The following is a 25473-nucleotide window of genomic DNA, read 5'->3' as shown; positions in this document are numbered from 1 at the left end:
TGTTATATCTCACCAGGTAGGTTCAGTGAGAACACACTTGGACGGGCGTTCTGGCCCTGGTCCACACCTGTCTATGCCTGTCTGCAGTATCTGTGTTCCTAGAGTTGGTGGACTCCTTCCATTTTCACCACTCCACAACACTCCTGTTCTTTTTCAAAAACTGTTCAACATTTCTTTTGTTTGGCTTCCTCAGCGTTTTGCTGCTGGACACATGTTGTCTCTGGCTTAAATATGAGTCCTGATATCCCCTGTCTGTAAATTAGAAGCAGACAATTTTTCAAACAAAACATTTCTCGGCAGGGGTTCATTCAGGCAGCCTTGTCTGTTGTTGTTTCTGTGTTGGATTACAGAATAGTTGAATCGTAGTGCTCTCTCTCCTAGACCTCATAGACGGTGATGCACTGTTCCTGTTTTTCATATTCCAGAGAATTTCCTGATGCTGTTCCAATGGGGATATTATGCCTGCAGACAACTATCATTAGGCCTAGTTCTGGCCATTTCCTACCATCTGTATGAGTCATTGCATATTGGCTGTGTGATTCCCAGGCCTCTGCTTTCAGCTCTCATTTAAATGTTTTACATTGAATTTTGTCCAGCAGTTGATACGTTTGCCATCATGGACAAGCCTGTTTCAATAAAGGTATAATCAGGCGTGCTGTTGTTATGCCACCATAATGGGAGGCTTTGAACATTCTAGAATAATAATAGTACAGGTTTGTTTTTCGAAGCAAGTCGTTTATTGAAGGTCACATGCTGAACTGATGACTGACACACTTGGGCGGCAGGTAGCCTAGCGGTTAGACCGTTGGGCCAGTAACCGAACGGTCGCTGGTTCGAATACCCAAGCCGACAAGGTGAAAAATCGGTCGATGTGCCCTTGAGCAAGGCACTTAACCCTTATTTGCTCCAGGGGTGCCGTACTACAATGGATGACCCTGTAAAACAACACAGTTCACTGCACCTGTGACAAATTATTATTATTATTATATATTTTTGTGTCTGGAGGCATCGCCTGATTAGGTAGATCCATCCCAGATCACACACTCAAAGAGACACCCGGGCTTGGAGCTAACACAGCCATGGAGGGTAGCTTCATCTGTATGGGTAATGAGGTTTGGGTCTGTGTCAATAAAGCTCAACTCCCTCTCCTCTACCCTCCACTCTCCCTCTCCCCTCCCAATCCAGCCAGCTGCTCACCTCACAGCAGAGACCAGACCCCCCCCCCCCCCCCCTCTCACTCCTCAGGATCTCAGAGGGAAAGGGAGATGGCATTTTTCCTGCCCAGAGACAGCGACTCTCCCCTCAGCATCAAAATGAGGAGCTAGCTGCCTCCCTGCCTGGCTGACGCACGCACACACACACACACACACACACACACACACACACACACACACACACACACACACACACACACACACACACACACACATACACACTTGCGTAAACACACACACACACAGCAGCCCTGGTGGGCTTTCCTCACTGAGCTGCTGCATTGATTCTGAGTTCTGGTAGGAATCTGTCAAGCCTCAGTACCCTCTCTCTAACTCTTATTTCTTGTTCTGTCTGGATAGCTGGCATGGTGCTACAGAAATACAGGAGGAGAGGAGAAAGTGGGATCTGCATAATGTGGTCTACCCTCTGATTATATCGCTCTGCCGTTCTCATTTCCATAGCTGATGAAGTCAAATCAAATTGTGTTTGTCACATGCTTCGTAGACGACAGGTGTCGACTAACAGTGAAATGCTTACTTACGGGCCCTTATCCAACAATGCAGAGTTAAAGATTAAAATAAAAAGTAAAAATAGCATGGCTAGATGTAGGGAGTAGACAAAAAGTGTATTGATCTGTTGTGATGATGACACAGTATATTAGGGATATACTAGATCATCTGGTTCCAAGTGTGTGTTCATATGGGTAGACAGACAATGCTCTAGTCTAGTGGATATAGCTAGCTACCGGTTTAGTTAACATGAACAGTACGCACCCATTCATGTTATTGTGACACATACTTAATAGTCTTGTTAGTGTTTCCTCATATGGAAACATATCAAGCGCTGTGTTATGAGTTTACGTTGATATGATTGAGTGTCCTGGGAAGAGCAATAATGTGTGATTTATGTTATGTGGTGTAGATGGGGGATATGTACATTCCGTTGGTAAGTAGGGACGTTGGCCGCAAGCTCCAGCACGGTAACGCATCCATGTGTTACAGGGACACCACAGAAGAAGTCAGGATTAAGAAGACAGTGGATGCATGGATCAACGCCCTGAGTAAGGATATCCAGGTGAGTCAGTCAGAAGGTCACCTTGAGTCATTTCAGTTGGTTTGTTCCAACTGCCATTTTGTTTTTGGTCCAGTTGGATCAGCATATGGTGCACAACATTCATGTCCAATTGAATAATGCTTGATCAAAGTGTCTTATGAACACCCGACACCCCATAAGATATTACATTTCATTGACATTACTCTAAGTAGAATGCCAGAGTGGTATGCGATCCAGAAAACTATATTTTTCAAGTCAAGTCTTTCAACTTATTTTCAACCCTTAGTCCTCCTCTGAGAGATCAAAATAATCCATGCAATTTGGTTTAAATGCTCCGTGCTGTTTGAAAGTAAATATCTCGGCCACAAAAGCCGTGAGGGACTGAGTTCAGCCGCCCTTTTTTCTAGGCTTTGCAGCAGAGAGCATATTCCAACTTGTTCTCTCTTTTTTCTCGTTTTTGAAAATTGCTTTCTGGCACAGTTGAGAATTGACTCAAACTCAGAGTTGATGGTAGGTTCACAATTTCACTGCGGTAGAAGAAGAGTAATGCTCCATAAAAAGAAGTGCGTTTGAGCAGCGGTACAGGCTGCTGACTGTGCCAAATAAATGTCCCCAGGCTTTCAGGTCCTCAAGTCCAAATATCTACAGTACCAGTCAAAAGTTTGAGCACACCTATTCATTCCAGGGTTTTTCTTTATTTTTTTGCTATTTTCTACGTTGTAGAATAATAGTGAAGGCATCAAAACTATAAAATAATCATGTAGTAACCAAAAAAGTGTTCAAATATACAAATCAAAATATATTTTATATTTGAGATTCTTCAAAATAGCCACCCTTTGCCTTGATGAGAGCTTTGCACACTCATTGCATTCTCTCAACCAGCTTCATGAGGTAGTGACCTGGAATGCATTTCAATTAACAGGTGTGCCTTGTTAAAAGTACATTTGTGGAAGTTATTTCCTTCTTAATGCATTTGTGCCAATCAGTTGTGTTGTGATAAGGTAGGGGTGGTATACAAAAGATAGCCCTATTTGGTAAAAGTCCATATTATGGCAAGAACAGCTCAAATAAGCAAAGAGAAATGACAGTCCATCATTACTTTAAGACATGTCAGTCAATCTGGAAAATTTCAAGAAGTTTCTTCAAGTGCAGTCGTAAAAACCATCAAGAGCTATGATGAAACTGGCTCTCATGAATCAGGCCTTTATGGTCGAATTGCTGCAAAGAAACCACTACTAAAGGACACCAATGAGAAGAAGAGACTCGCTTGGGCCAAGAAACACAAGCAATGGACATTAGACCGGTGGAAATCTGTCCTTTGATTCCAACCGCAGTGTCTTTGTGAGACGCAGAGTAGGTGAACGAATTATCTCCGCATGTGTGGTTCCCGTGAAGCATGGAGGAGGAGGTGTGATGGCGTAGTGGTGCTTTGCTGGTAACACTGTTTAGAATTCAAGGCACGCTTAACCAGCATGGCTACCACAGCATTCTGCAGCGATACGCCATTCCATCTGGTTTGCGCTTATTGGGACTGTCATTTGTTTTTCAACAGGACAATAACCCAACACACCTCCAGGCTGTGTAAGGGCTATTTGACCAAGAAGCAGAGTGATGGAGTGTTGCATCAGGTGACCTGGCCTCCACAATCACCCGACCTCAACCAAATTGAGATGGTTTGGGATGAGTTGGACCGCAGAGTGATGGAAAAGCAGCCAACAAGTGCTCAGCACATGTGGGAACTTTCAAGACTGTTGGAAAAGCATTCCAGGTGAAGCTGGTTGAGAGAATACCAAGAGTGTGCAAAGCTGTCATCAAGGAAAAGGGTGGCTACTTTGAAGAATCTAAAATCAAAATATATTTTGATTTGTTTTAGCACTTTTTTGGTTACTACATGATTCCATATGTGTTATTTCGTAGTTTTGATGTCTTCACTATTATTCTACAATGTAGAAAATATATTTTTTTTTTACCCTTGAATGAGTAAGTGTGACCAAACTTTTGACTGGTACTGTATATAATTAATCTGCTGAAACTGAAGAAATTTGTTTCAATTACGGTCATGGGATGCGTCCTAAATGGCACCCTGTTCCCTCTATAGTGCACTACTTTTGTAGTGCTTTATAAAGGGAATAGGGTTCAAATGTGTCTCACGGCTGGATGTTGTCTGTTACTTGTCTGTAGCATCTGAATCCATCGTCTTTGTGAGAGGCTTTCAGTCTTAGCTGAAGAAGACAATTACCATTTCTGAACAAATGACTATCCTAGATAGAGCACTAAATGCTGTCCTCAAGTCAATCCGCCGTTGCTTGGTTGTTTTTTTGCAGGCCGATATCACGAAAGAAGACCTTGTTGCTCAGACGAGAGCTAAAGACAAAGTCAAAGAGTCTGCTGCTGCTGCCCTCGTGTTGCTCCAGAAAGACAGAGGGACCAAGAAGGACACCGCCACCTTTAGGCGTAATGACGTGAAGAGCAAGATTCAGACTGGTGGGCCTCGAGCAGCAGGAAGTAAGCCCTGTCAGAGAGCAGGCAGAGGACAGACAGAAAGCGCTGAGGAGCTGAACAACAAACGCAAACACACCACTGGCCCCAATGTGAGGCTGAGACTATCTCCATCTCAACAGGTGGTGAGCGACATGACACCACTGAACCTACTCTCTATTCCCTATATAGTGCACTACTTTTGACCAGGGCACTATATAGGGAATAGGGTGCCATTTGGGACAAAGACGACTGCTGCCCTGCCAGCTCTCAGCCTCTCAGCTCGATAAATTCAGCCTCTGACAGCACTGAACCATACTGAACTTCATTTCACTCATCACCAGACAATTAGCAGCGTGACATCACAGCCCGTATCTGTACTGTCTCTTTGAACACAACTTTCTGTCTTTGCTTTTCTGAAACCCTGTATTTACTTATGTCATCTATTTTAGTGTTGCCTGACTTATCCACGGGAACCGAACAACAAAGTGGTCACCCCACTCCGTCGCACGTCTTGCTAATCTTCCCATCTGGATACAAACACTGCATTTCTGAAGCTTCCGCCACGTCGATTGAACTAAATGAGGTTTTCTAACTGGCCATATGTTTCCTCCCACATTGATAAGAAGCAACCAGACAAAGAACGAGCCTGCTTATCTCCAAGTTGCATACCTTTTTTGCTTAATGGCCGACCGCGTTGCCATGAGCCCGAGAACAACATACAGAACCTAGCAACCAGGACAGTGCTTAGTTTAGTTTAACCCTGTGTCAGCTCTATCCACTTACAACTTTCAGTTTCAAGTTTTTTGGGGTCACATATACAGCGGGTGTAAAACAGGTCAGTGACATGCTTAACTTGCCAGCTCTTTCCCAACAATGCACAATAAAGCTAGTAACATACATACGAAATAAAGCATGTGAAATGGCAGAGAAGAAGAAAATAAATATGAGAATGCAGTTATACAGGTCTTCTATACAGGTCAGTGCAGTATCCATGGCCGTTACTTTGTGTAGAAACCTGTTAGGTGTTCTCTTTATTACTCAAACACAGGAAGGAAAAGCCACACAGACAGCACTTCAGATATAAGGTTGAATGTCCAACAGAAAATAGCTTGAGGCTGAGAAAAACATCACTCGGTACAAGAATCAGTGGCGCTGATGTGCAAAAAGTAGCTTCGTCGGTTCCACAGACACACACACACACACACACACACACACACACACACACACACACACACACACACACACACACACACAGTAGTGTTTGATAGTGTATTCTTATTACAGAGTCAGTGTGGAGAGATGAAGTCAAACCAGGATGGAGAGGAGTATTTGGTGAAACTGTATGGGAAGGCTCTGTACGAAGGCAATCGGAGGACACTGAAGAAAGGGCCCTATCTCCGATTCAACTCTCCCTCCCCAAAGTCCAAAGCCCCGCGGCCAAGAGTGGTAGAGAGTGTGAGAGGTGAGTGGTAGAGAGTGTGAGAGGTGAGTGGTAGAGAGTGTGAGTGGTAGAGAGTGTGAGAGGTGAGTGGTAGAGAGTGAGAGGAGAGTGGTAGAAGGTGTGAGTGGTAGAGAGTTTGAGAGGAGAGTGGGTGAGAGGTGAGAGGTGAGTGGTTCACCAGAGAGCTCAACAGGCTTATGTCTTCCCACAGTTGTTCATGTGACGTGTTCTCTCTGACTCTTTCTTTAGCACTTAATCACACGCTCTCTCCTCTCTCTCCCTCTCTCTCTCTCTCGCCTCTCACACCTCCCTCCCTCCTCTCTCACCTCCTCTCTCACATCCCTCCCTCCCTCCCCCCAGGGGTGAAGATGAAGTCATCGAAGACCCAGACCAGTCTCCCCCATGGACGGTCAGTCTCCTCTCCCCTGTACCCGGCCGTACCCAGTGAACCTCAGTACATCTTCAGCCCGACCCGTGGAGGAACCCAGTACCACCCTGGGACCTCGCTGGAGGGGTACCTCATCCCCATGGCCATCCCACTGGGTGAGACAGGACTCTACCTGGGGCTGATATACCCATTTTACACCACCGTTCCGACCCTTATTGTTCTGACTCGGACACCAATTCCAATTTTCCCATTGGAAGCTAGCTAACACAACTCTCTTGTTGACATCGGTCTTATTTTCACCCCTTTCTCTACTGTTTGTTGGCTGTGCCTCGAAGGCCATCTAGCTCCTCACTGCAATTAAATGGTTCCCGGGCTGACCTATTATAGGAGTGTGGTGCCTCAGTGTGTGGTGTGCCACTCTGTTCGTCTCCATCCTCTCTCAGCTGAAAGGTCACTGGATTGTGACACAGACCAAACACACACTGGCACAAAGTAATGTTGAGGGGAGACGAGGAATCTAAAGGCCTTAATTAGTATTACAATGAAGCTTCTCAGTTTAAAACTTAATTATAGCTTCTTTTCCCTCCCTCTTTTTCTAATTCCGAACCTCTATTTGAATAAACTACAAGTAGATCCTGGCTCTCTCATTTGTTTGAGGAGCTGCATCTGATAGACTGCTTTCTCAGGCAATAGTCATTTTGCTTATTGAAAGCTTTTTGGCGTAGCGAGTTCTATTTTTTATTTTTTTACCTTTATTTAACTAGGCAAGTCAGTTAAGAACAAATTCTTATTTTCAATGACGGCCTAGGAACAGTGGGTTAACTGCCTTGTTCAAGGGCAGAACGACAGATTTGTACCTTGTCAGCTCAGGGATTCGAACTTGCAACCTTTCGGTTACTAGTCCAACGCTCTAACCACTAGGCTACGCTGCCTATACGTTTTATGTTTTACGACCTCGCCTAAACTTCTATTAACATTCGTTGAATTTATATCGTTATTTTGAGAAATATGTTTATTTTATTTTTGTTTAAAAATGTATGAGAATATCCTCAGCACCTCCACACAAAAAGCTAAATGAGCATTTCTGATAGGAGCTACAGTAATAACCTGTAATTGGCCAGCAGCCAAGTAAAATTAATGACGCGTCGTATCCGAAATGGAATCAAATTGAATTAAATCAAATATTTTTGTTCAAACAACGGGAGATCGTTTGTCTCTTGTCTCCTGTCTGCTTTGTTGACCTCAAGTGCCGGTGGGGTTTTTCAGACGGAGAGAACAAAAGAAATCCGGTAATAGCATCTGCAATGCAGTGTCTCTCTCATTACTGTGTTAGAGAGAGGGAGAAGTTCCTTTACTCTCTAATACAGACTCATCCCCATGTGTTAGTGGGACACACAAACACACACACTTGTTAGTGTTGGGGCTTATTTGGGAGTGTCTTGATGGTTCCCTCTCAAGGACAATAAAGGGTGATTTATCAGTGTGTCTGTCTGCATGGGGGTTTGCCTGATTCCTACCACCGCAGCATCGTAATGCAGTCCCATAGTAAAGCTCTATAGCTGTTATGCAGTCTAAGTCTGGGTAGCTAATTCTGACAATTACGTTCCTATAGCAGCATATATATATAATCGATGTCATACATGTATCATTTGAATACTCTTTGTGCCGGTGAGACAGTGAACCCAGTGCAGCCAGTCAGAGTAGAGTACCCTGTAGGGATCCTAACTAAGCCTTTTAACTAAGCAGATTTTGTTTATAGATTTTATTGCTGACAGTCGGAAGGTAGAGAGGGAGACCGAGAGTAGGGGCAGAGGGCACGTGTGGTCTGGAGTCTGCAGCAGTACCACTAGACCAGACTCTGCCACTCCTAAATAAGTAGGCCTGAGATGAAAGTTTCTGGCTCCCATTAATAACTGATGAGGATGGTAACTTAGTATGTCTGGAAGGGGTTAGGACTGGGAGAGCAGAGCAGAGCAGTCGGTCTGAGTGTGTGTGTTCGCTAGTCAGAGACAGAGTGTCACGTTGTGAGGGTATAGATTAGAGCTGGCCTAATTCTTCTTCTCTGGCTGTGCATCCCCGGGGAGGGAGGAGGCCTCCAGGAGCCTGCCAGCCCTTTCATCTGCTGCAGATGCTCCCACTCTCACTCCCTCCGACACACAGAGGCACAGCTCAGGACAGCCAGCTAGCTCACTGACTGCCCCCCCCCCCCCCCCCCCCCCCCTCCTCTCGGTTTCTCTCTCTCGCTCTCTCTCTCACTCACTTAACACCGCAGGGCAGGTTGCTCTCCCCTCCCCTGCAAGCCGGTTTTAGGAAGTTGTGCAAGAAGAAGTTTCTGGGGTTTGCAGTCAAGGCGTAGAGACAAGTCTTCTATCAGAGTGGTTGGTCAGACACATTGGAATCTGTGTGCTGCTTTTCTTGCTTATGAACCCCGTAGGTATCACTGTACAGCAGCAAGGCCACACTCCTTAAAATCACTCCACACACTGAGTTCTTTGTTTCCCATCTCGTGCATGTTGTTGGTCACTGGGTTTGAATACCAACATTCTGCGTCAGTTCATCTGTTCCTTGTGTCTCATTATCTGCTATTTTGGCTTGGTGCTCCTTCCAGTTCTATTTACATTCAACCCGTCTTGGGGCGAGGAGGACGACTGCAAATTAGCTGGGATGGTTTTCCTATACTGCCAGCAGTTACACAACCGACCAACCCTGCCCACGTGTTTTCCATAAAAAGTACTTGCACATTCCGAATGACTCAGAGCCACTTGCTCTGAATGAACGAACAGAAAAAGAAGTCACCCTTTTTGGATGCCCTTCAGCCAAATTATGGAAATCATAAAGCTTATGTTTCCCCAGCTACGGGCTCAGAGCTGGATAAACAGCTTTCTGTAGTCCGCTGTGCGCTGAGCAGATTTACGTTAATGTAATCCTGTGTGTTATATTACAGGGTAGTGGTGGTGGTTGGGGTGGGGGGGGTGTTTTAGGGCTGGGCTGCATGGCCATGTGTCCCTTAATATCTTAATAGGAGTTAACTCATCAACAGAAGCCTTCACCAACGAGTCTAATAACAAATTATACAACCAAACTACACTCTGTCTGAACTTATTAGCTAGCTAGTTTTCCCAAACTCCTCCTCGCCAAACAGATGCCAAACTTTGCGAGCGCCGAGCGGCGCGGGTCCAATGGGCGGCGTCTCAGGTTGGCAGATGTGTGGAGGACAAAAGAGTGATGTGTGAGAGTTATTATTTAGGATGTCGTTTACAGCCCTCCTCTTCCCACAACGAAACCGAACAGCAGCTCAGGAGAAATAAGAGCCAGGTGTGCTCACTGTTCTTGGCGCTTTGTGCTTTCCACAGGCGGAGCGAGCCAGCCATGGGAGGAGAGCAGCTCTCCTCTTAGCATGCCCAGCACGTAATGCTCTTCACTGTTCACTACCCCCGTGTTGTGTAAATACGGTTGAGATATTATCTGCTCTGCACCAAGGGGATATACTCTATGAGCTGGACGGGAGAGACAGAGAGTGGAGGAGAACGAGGGAGAGAGAGAGAGACGTACCCCTCCCTCTTCTTAAGTGCATCTAGCTGCGATATTCTACCCTCCCCTTGCATGTATCATCATACGCTAGTGCTTGAAACAACAAACAACTGCTTTTTTCCCTTGGTGACTTTTCGTTGACGCTAGCTCAGTGCCATGATATAACCAACCACCAGTGTTTAACAGTATTGCCTAGACACTTAGCAGGAAGTACCTCTTCAGCATACGGTTTAGTTTGATGTTGGTGTCTGCTGCCTTTGGGTCTTGTGTGTCTAATTGAGACCGTATTTGACATGTCTCCCTCTCTCTACCTCCAGGCCAGCCCAGAGTGGATGGATTGGCCCCCCAGCCCTCCCGTGTCCTCATCAGTGATTGGCCAGTGACCACCTCCATGCCCCCCTCCTCACCCAGACCGGCCCCTGCCCCCCGCAAACCCACCGTGGCCGTGCCGGAGGTGAAGTCTGGCCCGAGGAGAAGACAACCACAGCTCCAAGTGCAAGTAAGGCTCAGCCTCATTGGTCAGCATCGATATCTGCCTGGTTGCGGACAATCATCCCAAATGTAATGGCGTTGTTGTGTGGACTGTGTAGTCTATATTTGAATCATGCGTCTGAAATCTCTCTGAATGCACCAGGTTCAGCCCAGTGTGAATATCGAACCCCACACGCCAACTCCAACCCCCAGCCAGAGCCCAGCTCCCTCTCCACCACCTCCTCCTGCTGCTGTTCCTCCTCCAGACATACAGGTACAGTAACACCCCAATGAGAAATGTGACATACTTGTCTCCCCCCACCCACCCCCTAGCCAGCTGCGTGAAGGCCCAGTATTATGCAGTAACATAATGTAACATTATGCTGTAATGGGCTCAGCCTCAAAAACATCCATCAATCAGCATTTAGACCAGGCCAGTGAAACGTGTGGTTGTACTACGGTGTGCAGCCAGGACTGCACTCAGCCAGGACTGCACTCAGCCTTTCCACACTCCCCAGGACAAAAGACACCCCCCCTGCTTGCCCCCAGACCGGGACTCCCTTCTTGCTGAGTCCACAGACTGGGGTAGAAAAGGAGCATTGAGTGAGAGGTGTAACAGTAGCCGTATGGGGAGAGAAAGGAGGGAGTGGTCCCAGGACTGGGGGTTGTCCGTGCCTGCCGTGATGCCTGCTCCTGTTCTGTAGACACCAGTGTTTCTTGCCTGCTAACGTTTCCACAGGATGCATCCCAAATGGCACCCTATTCCCTATATAGAGCTCCACTTTTGATTAGAGCCCTATGCACTATATAGGGAATAGGGTGCCAGTCTCTCCCAGACTGTTTGATTCATGACGCCGCTAGCCTTCCTCAGTAATGTCTCCATGCTGGACTGGCTGTGATGGTGTTGTGGGAAGAGGGCCTATAATGTATCCCGTATAGCAGCTTGTGGCAGACCATTCACTGGCTATAGATGGCAGTTTGGCCCTCTGAGCTTGGCCCTGCTCCAGACCGCGGGGGCTTCTGATGGCTTATAGGAGAGTTTTTTTCTCTTCATGCAGCACAGCAAAAATTTTTGCAATGTATGTGTGTGTGTGTGTGTGTGTGTGTGTGTTGCTCCCACGCAAATATTTCCACCGTGAGTGTGTGTGTGGAAGTGAATGATTAATAAGACTCACAGGAGGTTGGTGGCAGCTTAATTGGCGAGGACGGGCTCGTGGTAATGGTTGGAGCGGAAAGAGTGGAACGGTATCGATCACATGGTTTCCGGGTCTTTGATGCCATTCTATTCGCTCCGTTCCAGCCATTATTATGAGGCGTCCTCCCCTCAGCAGCCTCCACTGACAAGACTGTGGTGGAGCCTGCCAGGCTGCAGTGCTGCTCACACTTAAAGGCCCCGGCCACTCACTCTCTCTCTCTCTTACAAATTCAACTCCGCTCCAGTCAGGCAGGCACATATGGTTGCCTGGCAACGGATGTGGGTTATCAATCTCTGTGCTTGCAGTGGGAGTCAGTCGATGCAAGGACAAAGCAGTGCTGTAGAGGTATGGCTGATGCCTGACTGCTGCAGTGAGCATCCTTCCTCCTCCTCATAATACTGCTTGTCACATACCAGTTATGCTGATTGCAGCTTTGGTTATGTCCTAGAATTGCTGAAAGATTCCTGGAGTCGGCTATCCAGTTTCCGCCGGTGATCTAAATGTGTTCTCATTCCTATCACCGTCCTGGCAGGAATGTCTTTGTCATGAGCACTCCTTCAGTTGAGTCATGTCTTGCTATGTACTTGATATTCTAGCATTCCACACTGTCTGAGGGCTACTTTTGAGAGATTAAAAATGTCCGCTCCGCTGTTCTTTGGTTATCAGTTTAGTTTAGAACGTCGTAGACCTGTGTTTGTTCATTTTCTACGAAGTCTAGCCACTGAGCAGGGAAGTGTGTTTTAAGTGTGGGTGGCCATTTTCTTCCTCTGTCTCACTGAGGTAGTAGTGAATCACCTGGCCACTATTGGCCTGATCTGTCCGGTCCATCTCTCACCCCATCCCCTCTCACCACCTCTCTCCCCCCCCCCCCCCCCCCGTGCTGACTGAGTGGAATGATAATGTGTTGGTGTGGTTCTGTGCCTCTCTCTCTGCAACACTCTGCCCTCCAAGTCCTTTATCCGCAGTCCACAACAAACACCGCAGCTCTCAGTTCTCTCACACTCACTCACCTACCGCCACAGATGGCCCAATCCAACCCAGACGGCCCAATACAACACAGCACACACATAGTTGCACTGGTAACAAACAAACTCAGCAGTGAACACTCATTAGCACAATGGTATTCCTTATAATGACCAAATTCCTTACCCGGTAGCCTAATAGCACCTGTCAATCAAATGGTGTCAGTCTGTTAAATGTTAACCTCTGCTACTCCGTATATTACTGGCATGCTGCAAGGGGAGTCAATGGGAAATGAATCAAGTATTTGAACCAAGCGTGTTTTTGTGTGTGTTTACTACAGCAACCAGTGCATATGTCCCATGTATCACAGGCCTCTCAATCAGTCATAGCAGTGTGTTTTCTGCTGAATACGGAGGCTTCGCTCTCCTGTAATCCTGTGCTGTGTGGGACAGTATGTGAATAAACCCGGTGCCAAACACTGGTTTCAGTCTGAGCCACGGTTAGCTCCTTGAACTAATGTGATAAACCTTCCAAGTTGATTCGGAGACCACACTACATGGGGTGAGTGCACTGTATGTAGGGAATAATCAAGAACACCGGTGAATGGTGCTCGTATTGGTACCTCCTGCGATCACGCCGAAAGAAGTCACTGCGCTTGAAGAACAGTTGTGTTTTTCCTATCATAGATTCAATATTTGGCCGGGCGGGACTCGGCGAGAGGCTACCGCAGATTTTCGATCGGCCCGTTGCGTTGGATTGATCGGGTTGTACTTTATGAATGGAAAGCGTTGAGTTGAACGCGCTTCATAATTGTCTCTCCCAGGGCGTTGTTGTTTATTGTTGACGGTCAATAGCCGTACACACATCTTAGAATGTCACCACAACCCTATCGATAATAATAGGTTTTCCAGGCATTTGTCATTGTCTAGCATGAACTGCAGGTCTGCCATAGCTGGAGGGGAATGAGTGTTAATTCTCCTTTTGAACCCAATAGTTAGACACGGGTTAAATAAGGACTATAATCTATCCGTCCTCTTATTGCAGAGTGTGGCAGGGACGCATGATGAAGAGAGGGATGATGAGGAGGAGAGCGTTTTCCCCGGAACACATTTCCTGGAGGTTGCTGACATTGCCCAGGTAGAGTCCATTTGAAAATCCATTTTGCGCGTCTGTGTCTGTGCGTGCCCAGTCCTGTGTGTGTGGGAAGTATGTGGCGTCTGAGTCACCAGCTCAAGGGCATCTAGAAATCAGGTCTGCTGCTTCCAACACTTTTAACCCCTTCCTTCTCCCTTGACGTTCACCTCCTTGAAAGGTTGATTGAAATATTGCAAAAGGAATAGATTATTTTATTCATTTGATTTTCATACAGTGTGTCACCTTTGCATGCCAATGAGATAGCGATATTCAGAGCACTGCCACAGAGCTTTGAATTTCTCCTCACTTCCACACATAAAAAAAAAGAATTCAAGTCATCATAAATGGATGTTAATTTAATTACAATCTCTCGTCAATAATAGGCCTACGTTTTTTCACCTTCTATTGTAATAGCTGTTGTACGTTTTCTCTTTGTTTGATGCACTGTCTTTCTCCAGTAGTCCTCCACCGTGGCTTCACTAGGAATTTGTATATTATGTAAACCTACATCCCCTCAATCAGCAAATCCACACAAACCATAAGCTTTCCATATTCACCGCTACCAAGCAGCCAAAGCAGCACTGACGCAAATCGGGCCATTAAGGCAGGTTCCTCGCGGTCACACAAGGGCAAATAGTTTGTTAACATAGAAATGCTCCTGTTGTCATGATTGTGTAAGGAGGCTTAGGAGAACAACAGGCTCCATAGCTGTCAGAAAGGAAAGAACGAGGAAGAAAAGTATTGGAATAAAAAGGGGGTTTGAATTGAAGAACATCTCTATGGTTCCACAGTGCCCTCCTTTGGTCGGGAAGTGAACTACATTCTCAAACAAGGCCGATTTGAAATGTAACTTTGTGTGGATTTGATATGCAATGGAAATAATGTTAGGAGAGGGAGTTTCACATTTGGTAGAAAATGGTGTCCCAAATGGCAAAAGTAGGGCACTACATAGTGAATATGGTGCCATTTGGGATGTATTAGTAGGGTTCAGTTGCTGCCTGCTGCTGAATCACTGGGTTACTCAGTCCTCCCTCTCATTGTTTCAAATTGTGGTCATTTGGATCAGAGAGGTTGTTCCAAGAAGTAATGCACACATTTCCAAAAAAGTTCAAGCTGTAAAAGTTTTAATGTGATCTGGAACCATTGCCCATAATTAAGCTCTTTTTAAAATTGCGATCTTTCCCTGCAATCACTCTTTAACGTTTCCCAACAACCTAATAAAGAGTTGTGTTTTTAAAACCCCATCAAAACAATGCATCCAGTCAAAAAAGAGAGATCATGAAACATGGGCTGACTCTGTTGTGCTACACAACCGTGTATAGACGCCAGCTACTAGAGTGTCCCCACCTCAACGCCTTAGCCCTAACAGTGTTTAGCTATTTATTTATTTATTTAAATGTTTTGACGAAGCAGAAAACTTCAGTCTCCTTTTGGCAGGCAAACCCCACTTTCCCTCTCTCGTTCTCTCTCTCTCTCGCCATCTCGCCACTAGAAATGAGATAAAAGAGCCAGCTTGACGCAGCCTTCCCTGTCTTTACTGCCAAGGAATCTGCAAGTAATGCAAAACCAGTGACCAAAACCTACTAAACGGACACCATAAAGCCAGAGCAAGGGATCTAAAACCCCAAATCACATTTTTGTCCTGACCTTTCAGGCCTCCAATCCTGCTACTAGTGTATCCATCTAGCGTTCCCCACCCATCTTTTTCCTACAATTAAAATGTATTTTTCCATCAGGATCCAGAGGAGGAAGAGGAGGAGGAGGAGCTCCATGATGGTCCTATAGAACTGAACGGTCTGGCCTCTCCTCCTACTGCTATGTACCACGGTCCTGTGTTCCCCTGCTACCCTGCAGAGCCCCTACCACCCCCAGACCCTGTCCTCAGCTCCATCCAACACAGAGAGACCCTGGAGAACAGGCTGGTTGACTGGTGAGGAGGATAGCATTATGTTACGCAGTGAAGCTGAACACTGTTTTTTATGAATGCAGAATACACAAGCCACATTGCAATGTCCCTACTGGTGTACTACTTGGAATACCAAATTCATGCCAACAGGCAATGTGGAGTTCACGATCAGCATAAAGGGAGCTAGTTAGAAGTAACGGGGTTTGTTTGTTCGTTTAGGGTGGAGCAGCAGCTGATGGCCAGAATGATCTCCGAGATGTACCAACCCCCTCTAGCTGACCCCGCCCAGAACCAGAGTCCCTCCCCCTCCGAGCCAGAGGACAGTGTTACCTCTGACATCGGTGAGAACTGGGACTGGTTACATAGTGTACCTTAACAGCATGATAACCCTTAACCTGACTCCCTTAAAGCACTAGTTCCATGTGGCTAACTTGGTCATGCTCACCCTTACTGTAACTTGCCACATGCATCATCAGGATGATGCATGTGGCAAGTTACAATTTGCTTTCTGAAAGTCTTATATCTTGAAAACTTTATTGCTGACGTGCAAAACATTTTGGGACTGTATCAACAGTGAACTAATTGAACAACAATACCAAAAGGTAGTTTTTGAGTGGATTATTCCTTTAATCCCAACTCTGATGTTAACCATCACGGGAAACGCCTTATGTGAGAACTTGGTCCTTTCACTGCAAAAGGTCTAGTCCTGGTCAGGTCATCCCCATGCATGTGGAGCTGAGCCCAGCCAGCAATGATGCATTACAGCATAGCTGTGGTCTGGGAGATTCTGGTAGCCATTTTCCTCAGGGAATTTGTGTGGGGCTCTGTGGTACAGGGACTGTGTCAGTGGGGCTCTGTGGTAGCATTGTGAGTGCTGTTAGCCATCCGATGACATGCGAAACACTACTTCAAGCTCAACGGCTTTGTCAAGCCACCGACCACAATCCTCATGTTCAGGAATCCCAAAATGTCCCTCGTGGCTTTTAATAAATGAGCTCAAATGGGGTTCGTACGCCTGCTGAGATATTGACAGACATGAAACTGAATAGATGAACTATACATCATCCCCTTGAGCAATGTTGCTGGGCTGTTTATAACTCCATGCATTTTACATTTTAGTCATTTATCAGACGCTATATTCATTTTAAGATAGCTAGGTGGGACAACCACATATCACATATCACGGGGGGGGGGGGTCTGGTTAGTGCTGGTTAATGTTTATTTTTTGGGGGGGTGGTCGAGGTGAGGAGGAGGATTAGCTTCGGGGGGAAGCTGGTTCCTCCATTGGGGTGCCAGGACAGAGAAGAGATTGGACTGGACTGAGCGGGAGCTGCCGTCCCGTAGGGGTGGGAGGGCCAAGAGACCTGAGGTGGCAGAACGGAGTGCTGGGGTTGGGGTGTAGTGTCTGAGCATAGCCTGACGGTAGGGAGGGGCAGTTTATTTTGCTGTTCCATAGGTAAGCACCATGGACTTGTAGTGGATGCGTGCTTCGACTGGAAGCCAGTGGAGTGTGCGCAGGAGCGGGGTGAGATGAGAGAACTTGCCTCATTGAACGTTATGCCTCATGGTTTCTTTGAGTGCGAGCTGTCTGCCGTGAAAGACATGAAAAAGACATGTCAAAGCCCCAATATGATAATACAGTTCCTCATTAAATCATTGATTGCTCTTTCTCATCTACTCGGCTCTGCTTCTCCTTCTTCTTCGCTGCTACGGATTGCAGTCAGAACACTTAAGAGAGGCAGTGGCAGCGAAGTTAGCGGGCCATTGATTCAGGTCGTCTCCCAAACGGCACCCCGTTCCCTTTGTAGTGCACCCTTTTATAGTGCACTCTATAGGTAATAGGGTGCCATTTGGGACGTTGCCTCACGCTCTCATCTAGTAGAAAGATCAATGATGTATCACATTTGCAGATGAGGCTTCCACTCTGTGATCACTGGAGGGTTGTCAGCACTTTTTCCACTTACTCTGCTACTTCCCTTTAGACAGAACAGTAAGAAGAATGAAGGGAAAACTGCTGGGCTTCTTTTGTGCAGTATAAACCCAGCTATTGGATGTGAACTATTCTTTTAATTGTGTTGTTGAAATGATCCAGTATGGAAAAATGGGTATACCAGAATAGTAGATGTTCAGTAGTGAGACTCCGTTTTGAAACTTTGTGTCCGTCCGATAAGAACACAGATTTTGGTTTTCTGTTGCAAAACGCGCTGCTTCAATGTGCCCTACTGAATCTGTGGTTCCAGTGGAGGCTGCGGGTGGAGAGGGCCTACAGCTGTTTGTGGACGCCAGTGTTCCTGTGGACTCAGAGCTGATCAGACAGTATGTGAACGAGGCACTGGCAGAGACCATAGCCCTGATGCTGGGACAGAGAGAGGGACAGGAGAGACCTGTAGCACCAGCCAAGCCTCAGGATCCTCCGCCACAGGAGGTAGTGTGTACAGTAAATCAATCAATAAATCAGTCTTTACTGTATAAACAAAACATTTTTTATTTATTTTGAAATAGTATTTCTAATCCAACATTTACACTGAGATATTTGTTCCTTTTTCTACAGTATTTTATTGTATTTGTATTCTTTCTTTCCACAATGTGGTGCTGTTGTAGGAGCCCTTGGTGCCAACCCCCGTGCCCACCCCAGAGCCCAGTGTTAGTCCTGGGCCCCCCAGCAGAGGCCTGTCCCCACTGGCTACCCCACAGGCTTCAGAGCAGGGGACCCCCCAGCAGTCACCCAGAGAACCCCAGCCACAGGAGCCTCACACCTCTACACCTGCAGGTCTCATAGCATAGTTACTGTATCTCCATTACACAAGCACGCTCTGCGGACTCCGTCTGCAGTCACAGTATGAGTAATTGAGTGGTCCATGACTAGGGACCAGAGCTTTTCATGATCATGTGACCTGATAAGGGAAAACTCAGGGCTCTAGTTATAAGCAAGGACCTAGAGTTTTTCTTGTGCTGGTCACGTGGTCAGGAAAAACTTGGGTTTATCCATGATAGATTGATCCCCAGCCTATCCAATGAGATGCTGAACATTTCTGTTCCCCTTTGATCTCAGACCCAGAGCCAATAGTGACCCCAGTCACCACTCCAGACCCCTCTCCCCTGGCGGTGTCCCCTCCCTTGGGCCCTGCCGGACCCTGGGGAGACGCATCGCTGCCCCTGGCTGAGGAGCAACCCCACTGCCCTGTAGAGGAGCAGGAGAAGCACAACAAGCCACTGTGAGTCTGCCTGTCTGCTGATTCTACTGTCCGTTTGTCTGACTGAATGTCTGTCTGTCTTTCTGAATGGTGGAACGGCGTGGGGACCTCCCTCAGAAGGCAATAAGGGTACATAGTGGAGAGTGTAGGATGCACTGCTTGGCGTGGTTGTATTGTACCACAGCTCCCCCTGCTGTCAGGAGATTACAATGCAGTTAGAGTTACAAAGAACATGCGAAGATAACACACAGGCCTGGAACATAGATGGTTATTGGTTTTAACCTGACCAAGTACCACCCATCCTACTAATATCTCCTCTCTCTCTCTTTCTCTCTCTCCTTCTTTCCCTCCCTCCCTCCTTTCCTCCCTCTTCTCTCTTTCTACAGAGTGATGTCAGTGGCTGAGGAGGAGCCTGTCAGTGTGCCTCCAATCCCACCTGTAACCTCCAGCCCCCAGACCCTGTCTCCCCGCTCCCCTACTCCACCACCCCCACCTGGGCCTCAGACCCCCTCCACTCCCCCCTCCTCCTCCTCCTCGTCGTCGGAGAGTACCAGCAGCAGCAGTAGTTCCACAGTCACTGGGACAGACGCGGCTGCTCGACACATCTCAGAGGGAGAGCTGCTCCTCAGCTATAGCCAGGCGGCAGCAGCACGAGGTGAGATGGATAGACAACGCAGCTCAACATGCGTACACACACACACACACACACACACACACAGTGTTGGGGCTTATTTGGGAGTGTCTTGACGGTTTCCTCAGACGTCGGGTGGTATGCAAAAGGCCATCCGTTCCTAAGATTGTAAACTCCATATTCATCATAGTGTGACTAATATCATGTCAAACCCATTGATGCCTTTTCCTCTGTTTCCACCCAGCCTTTGAGGAGGAAGGCTTCTATGTTCCCTATCTAATCAACAGCTTCTCCAGCTCGCTGCAGGAGGTTCAGGACATGGTGAGTGGCACAGTCTCCACTGCTTTTCTTTTACTAGCATAACGCTGTTATTCCAAATGTCCAAATGGCTCCCATACACAGCAAACATGCTAACCGTTACATTTTGTGTGTCACTCAGGACTACGACCCTCCCAGTGAGGGTCAGGTGAGGAGGCCTGTCATCCCGGCCCACCACGACCCCATCCTGTCTCTATTGGCTAAGATGGACCAGGGGGTCATCACGCAGACACGCCCTGACCCGGAGGTAACTATCAAACTACTGCACTGCTCTGTACATACTGGAACCTTCTGTTGTCACTGCTGTCCATGATTCTACTTATATGGAATGCCTGTCTGATATTTGTCCTGTTGTGACATTGTAATGCCTCTAGGTGGCAGGTTTTCCCCATTTGTTAATGCATGCCAAAATGGAAGGTGACCTTATTGTGTTTTTGCATAGCATTTATGCAAGGGAAATCCAATGAAATGCAATATAGGCAAAAGCTTTGGCACAGTGTACAAAAATACTGGGTTAATGCTGACTTGGAATAAAAAAAATATTGTGATTCGCAAGCAAACAGCCAAGGCATTAAGCCCTTGCAGTGCAGGGTCATGTTCAGAATGGCAGACCATAGCCAAATGTTTTGCACAAGCTCAGTGAGCTGTGACTGCTGTGTCCCCCCAATCCCCAGGAGTCCTGGGAGGAGGAGGGAGAGGTCAGCGAAGGCCAGAGACCCAGGCTGCATCCTGCAGGGGAGAGGCTAGTGACTGGACACTCCCTCACTGTCCAGCCCTGGAACAGGACAGTGACCAGGACTGGGACAGAGCACAACCCCAGACAGGGACACGTCTCCTCCCCAGGACAGCTCACCCTGCAGTCAGCAGGTAGACCTGGAACCACACGGCAATGTTTCTCTTTCCATTCTACCTCTGTTCCCCCTGCCTAAAGGAGTTTGGGGTATATACTTGTTGGATTCAAATGACAAAATATGTTGCCTTTTAAAACTCTGGACCAGAACCCACAAACGACAGGCTTACGACCGGACTTCTCTATCTCATTAAAAATGAATCGATATGTGTATGAGGAGAGGAGAGGGGTACTAGAGATACAAGACAGCGTAAGAGTTGATATGGTGTTCACGGACACAGGGGAAGGGAACAGGGGAGGAGAAAGAGAGGAGAGGGGGAATAGAGCTGTTGACACCACAGAGCAGAGCCACAGTGCTGAGAGAGTTATCCTGAGTCATAGGGGAAATCAGACAGCCTGGATTCTCCATCAGGGGCTGCTGGGAGCACAGAGAGGCCAGGCCAGCGGAAAACCACTGCTGCTGCCTCGTAGGGGGACTGTGTGTGTCTTTACGTCGTCTGCCTTCCAGATATAGTATGTAATCATGTAATTCATTGAATTTATACAGCACTACTAGAACCCAGAACTAGAAATGACAAATAAAGACAAAAGGAAGTGGGATAAGGGTTCTTAAAAAGATGATGATTCACATGATATAGGAGGAGGAGGGGCGGCAGGTAACCTAGTGGTTAGAGCGTTGGGCCGGTAACCGAAAGGTTGCTGGATCGAATCCCTGAGCTGACAAGGTAAAAATCTGTTGTTCTGCCCCTGAACAAGGCAGTTAACCCACTGTTCCTAGGCCGTCATTGTAAATAAGAATTTGTTCTTAACTGACTTGCCTAGTTAAATAAAGGTTAAAAAAGAAATATATACATATATAGTGGTGATCATAACCAAGTATCGCAGGGGAACTAGAGATGTCCTTGGTTTCCCATTCCTGGTATGTTAACCATAATGTCCACTCTTAACTAGGCTTCTTCTCGTAAAAACTTAGCACTAATCAGTGTTTGACACCCTGCATACTGGTGTTTCAGTTGATACAAATATCCAGTTTAGAGCTGGATGAAAAAGCGTGAAATTAATACTGTAATATTTACTTAGTGGTCGAAAAGCAACATGCGATTCTGTTACGGTTGTCGGTCACATGTTGTGAATGCTCCTCTGTGTTCACATGGCTCTTTAGACACTGTGTCTAAGTTCTGCATCCACTCAGACAGAAGAACCTCATAGCAGATTCCTATCCTCTTCCTGTGTTGGCCAAAACCAATATTTACCCAACTCAAAATCAACTCGACCCGCGGTAAAAAAGAGCTCCAATGTTGCTTGGAGACCAGACCAGAGAGAAGGGGGGGAACCCTGCAATCCAAGCAGAAAAGACAGGGACTGTATTAATGACAGAGGAAGAACTCAAAGCCATTTTGTTTTCCACTCAAGCTGGAGCTGTTTGGCACTACTTATGAACAGTGCCCATAGGACTCTATAGGGTGCAATTTGGGATGCACCCTACTTTTTAATAATTTAGCAGACACTCTTATCAAGAGCAACTTACAGGAGCATTAGGGTTAAGTGCCTTGCTCAAGGGCACATAGACAGATTTTTCTTCTTGTCGGCCCGGGGATTCAAACCAGCGACCTTTCAGTTTCTGGCCTAACGCTCTTAACCCCTAGGGCAGCTCTTGACACCAACAGACTGGCGACTCAATTACAATATCACTGAGCTGACACAGAGCCTGTAAAACAGTTTGACAACCCCTCTGTTGTGGCTTATCCTGAAAAGCATGTCAAACCCCATGTTTTGGCTAGAGAAACCATTGTTTGTGTGGCTTTGTGTCATCTGGAAACACTTTCAGACTGCAACGCCTTGTGTTTGGACTTGTGAGAGCGTTTGAAGTGACAGGGCTCCCTCTCCTTTCGAGGCTACGTTGCATGGACACCAGTCATTGATGTTATAATTCTACATGATACTGTATATCTCTATTAGTGGGGAAATGTTAGCTAGGCTTGGATACGGAAGAATGAAAGTGTGTTTCTACAGATGTTACAGATGCAACGAGGTTCCAGGACACTCAGTGGCCAGTTGACATCAGAGTCCTGGATGTGGAGCCAGAGATGCCAAATCAGCCTGACACCTCAATGTCACCTCCACCAATGGAGGACTCCGTCTCCCACTGTTCACCACAGGCAAGCATTACACATTTATACTGTACACAGCATCTGCTCTGACGCACGCACACATACACACACGCACACATACACACACACACACACACACACACACACACACACACACACACACACACACACACACACACACACACACACACACACACACACACACACACACACACACACACACACACACACACAGAGACCTGGCTTTCACGCTGTGTTATTCTTGGCAGCTAGGTAGGTGAGGATAAGGTTCCACCATGTTGTGTTTCTGTTAAAGATATAGTTGATTTGAGGACACTTGCACAAGAGAAGAGTCTCTTTCAACAGCTGTAAGAAGGATTACCCAATGTGCTTCTTTCACCCAAGATGCATTGCAACCTAATCTCTTAGAACAGATCATCTTTTTCCATATCAACTCGGCTCATAGGACAAGACAGAGAGTACAGCCATGTGCTGTGGCTGCGTCCCATATGAAGGATCAGGAGGATTTACTATTCCCTATGTATGCAATGGGGTGCCATTGGGGACGAGCCTTTATCTTCTATAAAACTGGTGCAGATGTCCTCCTGTGTGAATCATTGGCTGGCTGCAGCAGCCTCCATACAGTATTGTCTGGTGTTGAGTGTTGACAGTGACAAACAACAACCAGTTTAATTTTTTTGCCCCGTGTCCTGCCTCCACATGCGCCAAATGCAACAGTGTAGACTTTACAGTGAAATGCTTGCTTACTTGCTCTTCCCAGTGACGCAGAGTTTACAAAATATATAGAATAAACATACAAAAGGAGGATAGATATCAATATAGTATCCTCCTTTTGTTCCTATATTTTCTGAATCAGTTAAGCAAAGTGGACTCTATTGTTGAGTGTTGACACATGAAACACGCTCATCAGTCGGGATACCAGATCTGGATGCAGCCCATGTGTGTGTTTTGGGATTACTCTTCTTAAATGGAGACATCAAAACAATGTGTTGGCTTCCTCCTCTGCTTTCTGTTGTCGTCTGATCTCCTTCGAATACAATGTCTACCCTACCGACAGTTGAAGTTGGAAGTTTACATACACCTTAGCCAAATACATTTAAACTCAGTTTTTCACAATTCCTGACATTTAATCTAAGTAGAGATTCCCTGTCTTAGGTCAGTTAGGATCACCACTTTATTTTAAGAATGTGAAATGTCAGAATAATAGTAGAGAGAAGGATTTATTTCAGCTTTTATTTCTTTCATCACATTCCCAGTGGGTCAGAAGTTTACATACACTCAATTAGTATTTGGTAGCATTGCCTTTAAATTGTTTAACTTGGGTCAAATGTTTCAGGTAGCCTTCCACAAGCTTCCCACAATAAGTTGGGTGAATTTTGGCCCATTCCTCCTGACAGAGCTGGTGTAACTGAGTCAGGTTTGTAGGCCTCCTTGCTCGCACACGCTTTTTCAGTTCTGCCCACAAATTTTCTATAGGATTGAGGTCAGGGCTTTCTGATGGCCACTCCAATATCTTGACTTTGATGTCCTTAAGCCATTTTGCCACCACTTTGGAAGTATGCTTGGTGTCATTGTCCATTTGGAAGACTCATTTGCGACCAAGCTTTAACTTCCTGACTGATGTCTTGAGTTGTTGCTTCAATATATCCACGTAATTTTCCTTCCCCATGATGCCATCTATTTTGTGAAGTGCACCAGTCCCTCCTGCAGCAAAACACCCCCACAACATGATGCTGCCACCCCCGTGCTTCATGGTTGGGATGGTGTTCTTCGGCTTGCAAGACTCCCCCTTTTTCCTCCAAACATAACGATGGTCATTATGACCAAACAGTTCTATTTTTGTTTCATCAGACCAGAGGACATTTCTCCAAAAGTACAATCTTTGTCCCCATGTGCAGTTGCAAACCGTAGTCTGGCTTTTTTTTGCGGTTTTTGAGCAGTGGCTTCTTCCTTACTGAGCGGCCTTTCAGGTTATGTCAATATAGGACTCGTTTAAATGTGGATATAGATACTGTTGTACCTGTTTCCTCCAGCTTCTTCACAAGGTCATTTGCTGTTGTTCTGGGCTGGAATTGCACTTTTCGCACCAAAGTACATTCATCTCTAGGAGACAGAACATGTCTCCTTCCTGAGCGGTATGAGGGCTGCGTGGTCCCATGGTGTTTATACTTGCGTACTATTGTTTGTACAGATGAACGTGGTACCTTCAGGCGTTTGGAAATTGCTCCCATGGATGAACCAGACTTGTGGAGGTCTACAAATTTTTTTCTGAGGTCTTTGCTGATTTCTTTTGATTTTTCCCATTATGTCAAGCAAAGAGGCACTGAGTTTGAGGGTAGGCCTTGAAATACATCCACAGGTACACCTCCAATTGACTCAAATTATGTCAATTAGCCTATCAGAAGTTTCTAAAGCCATGACATCATTTTCAGGAATTTTCCAAGCTGTTTAAAGGCACAGTCAACTTAGTGTATGTAATCTTCTGATCCACTGGAATTGTGATACAGTGAATAGTAAGTGAAATAATCTGTCTGTAAACAATTGTTGGAAAAATTACTTGTGTCATGCA

The 25473-nt window shown here is 46.3% G+C and overlaps 1 protein-coding gene across 4 annotated transcripts in view; it reads left to right on the top strand.

Annotated features, from left to right (window-relative positions):
* Positions 1-25473, top strand: part of kiaa0586 (KIAA0586 ortholog) — a 113294-nt gene that overhangs the window by 53045 nt on the left and 34776 nt on the right. For 2 of the 4 annotated variants that reach the window (XM_071365529.1, XM_071365526.1), the window contains 17 exons: positions 2217-2289; positions 4593-4892; positions 6034-6211; positions 6551-6733; positions 10427-10608; positions 10744-10854; positions 13784-13876; positions 15610-15803; positions 15999-16120; positions 18020-18204; positions 18381-18549; positions 18832-18994; positions 19360-19628; positions 19849-19925; positions 20044-20169; positions 20597-20789; positions 22786-22931. In XM_071365529.1, the coding sequence (XP_071221630.1) occupies positions 2217-2289; positions 4593-4892; positions 6034-6211; positions 6551-6733; positions 10427-10608; positions 10744-10854; positions 13784-13876; positions 15610-15803; positions 15999-16120; positions 18020-18204; positions 18381-18549; positions 18832-18994; positions 19360-19628; positions 19849-19925; positions 20044-20169; positions 20597-20789; positions 22786-22931 (2764 nt within the window). The remainder of the gene's footprint in view (positions 1-2216; positions 2290-4592; positions 4893-6033; positions 6212-6550; positions 6734-10426; positions 10609-10743; positions 10855-13783; positions 13877-15609; positions 15804-15998; positions 16121-18019; positions 18205-18380; positions 18550-18831; positions 18995-19359; positions 19629-19848; positions 19926-20043; positions 20170-20596; positions 20790-22785; positions 22932-25473) is intronic. The other 2 variants (XM_071365527.1, XM_071365528.1) reach the window with 2 other exon arrangements.

The sequence above is a fragment of the Salvelinus alpinus genome, chromosome 25 (genome assembly GCF_045679555.1).
Source record: "Salvelinus alpinus chromosome 25, SLU_Salpinus.1, whole genome shotgun sequence".
NCBI lineage: Eukaryota > Metazoa > Chordata > Actinopteri > Salmoniformes > Salmonidae > Salvelinus > Salvelinus alpinus.
This window is presented reverse-complemented; position numbering and strand designations above follow the sequence as displayed.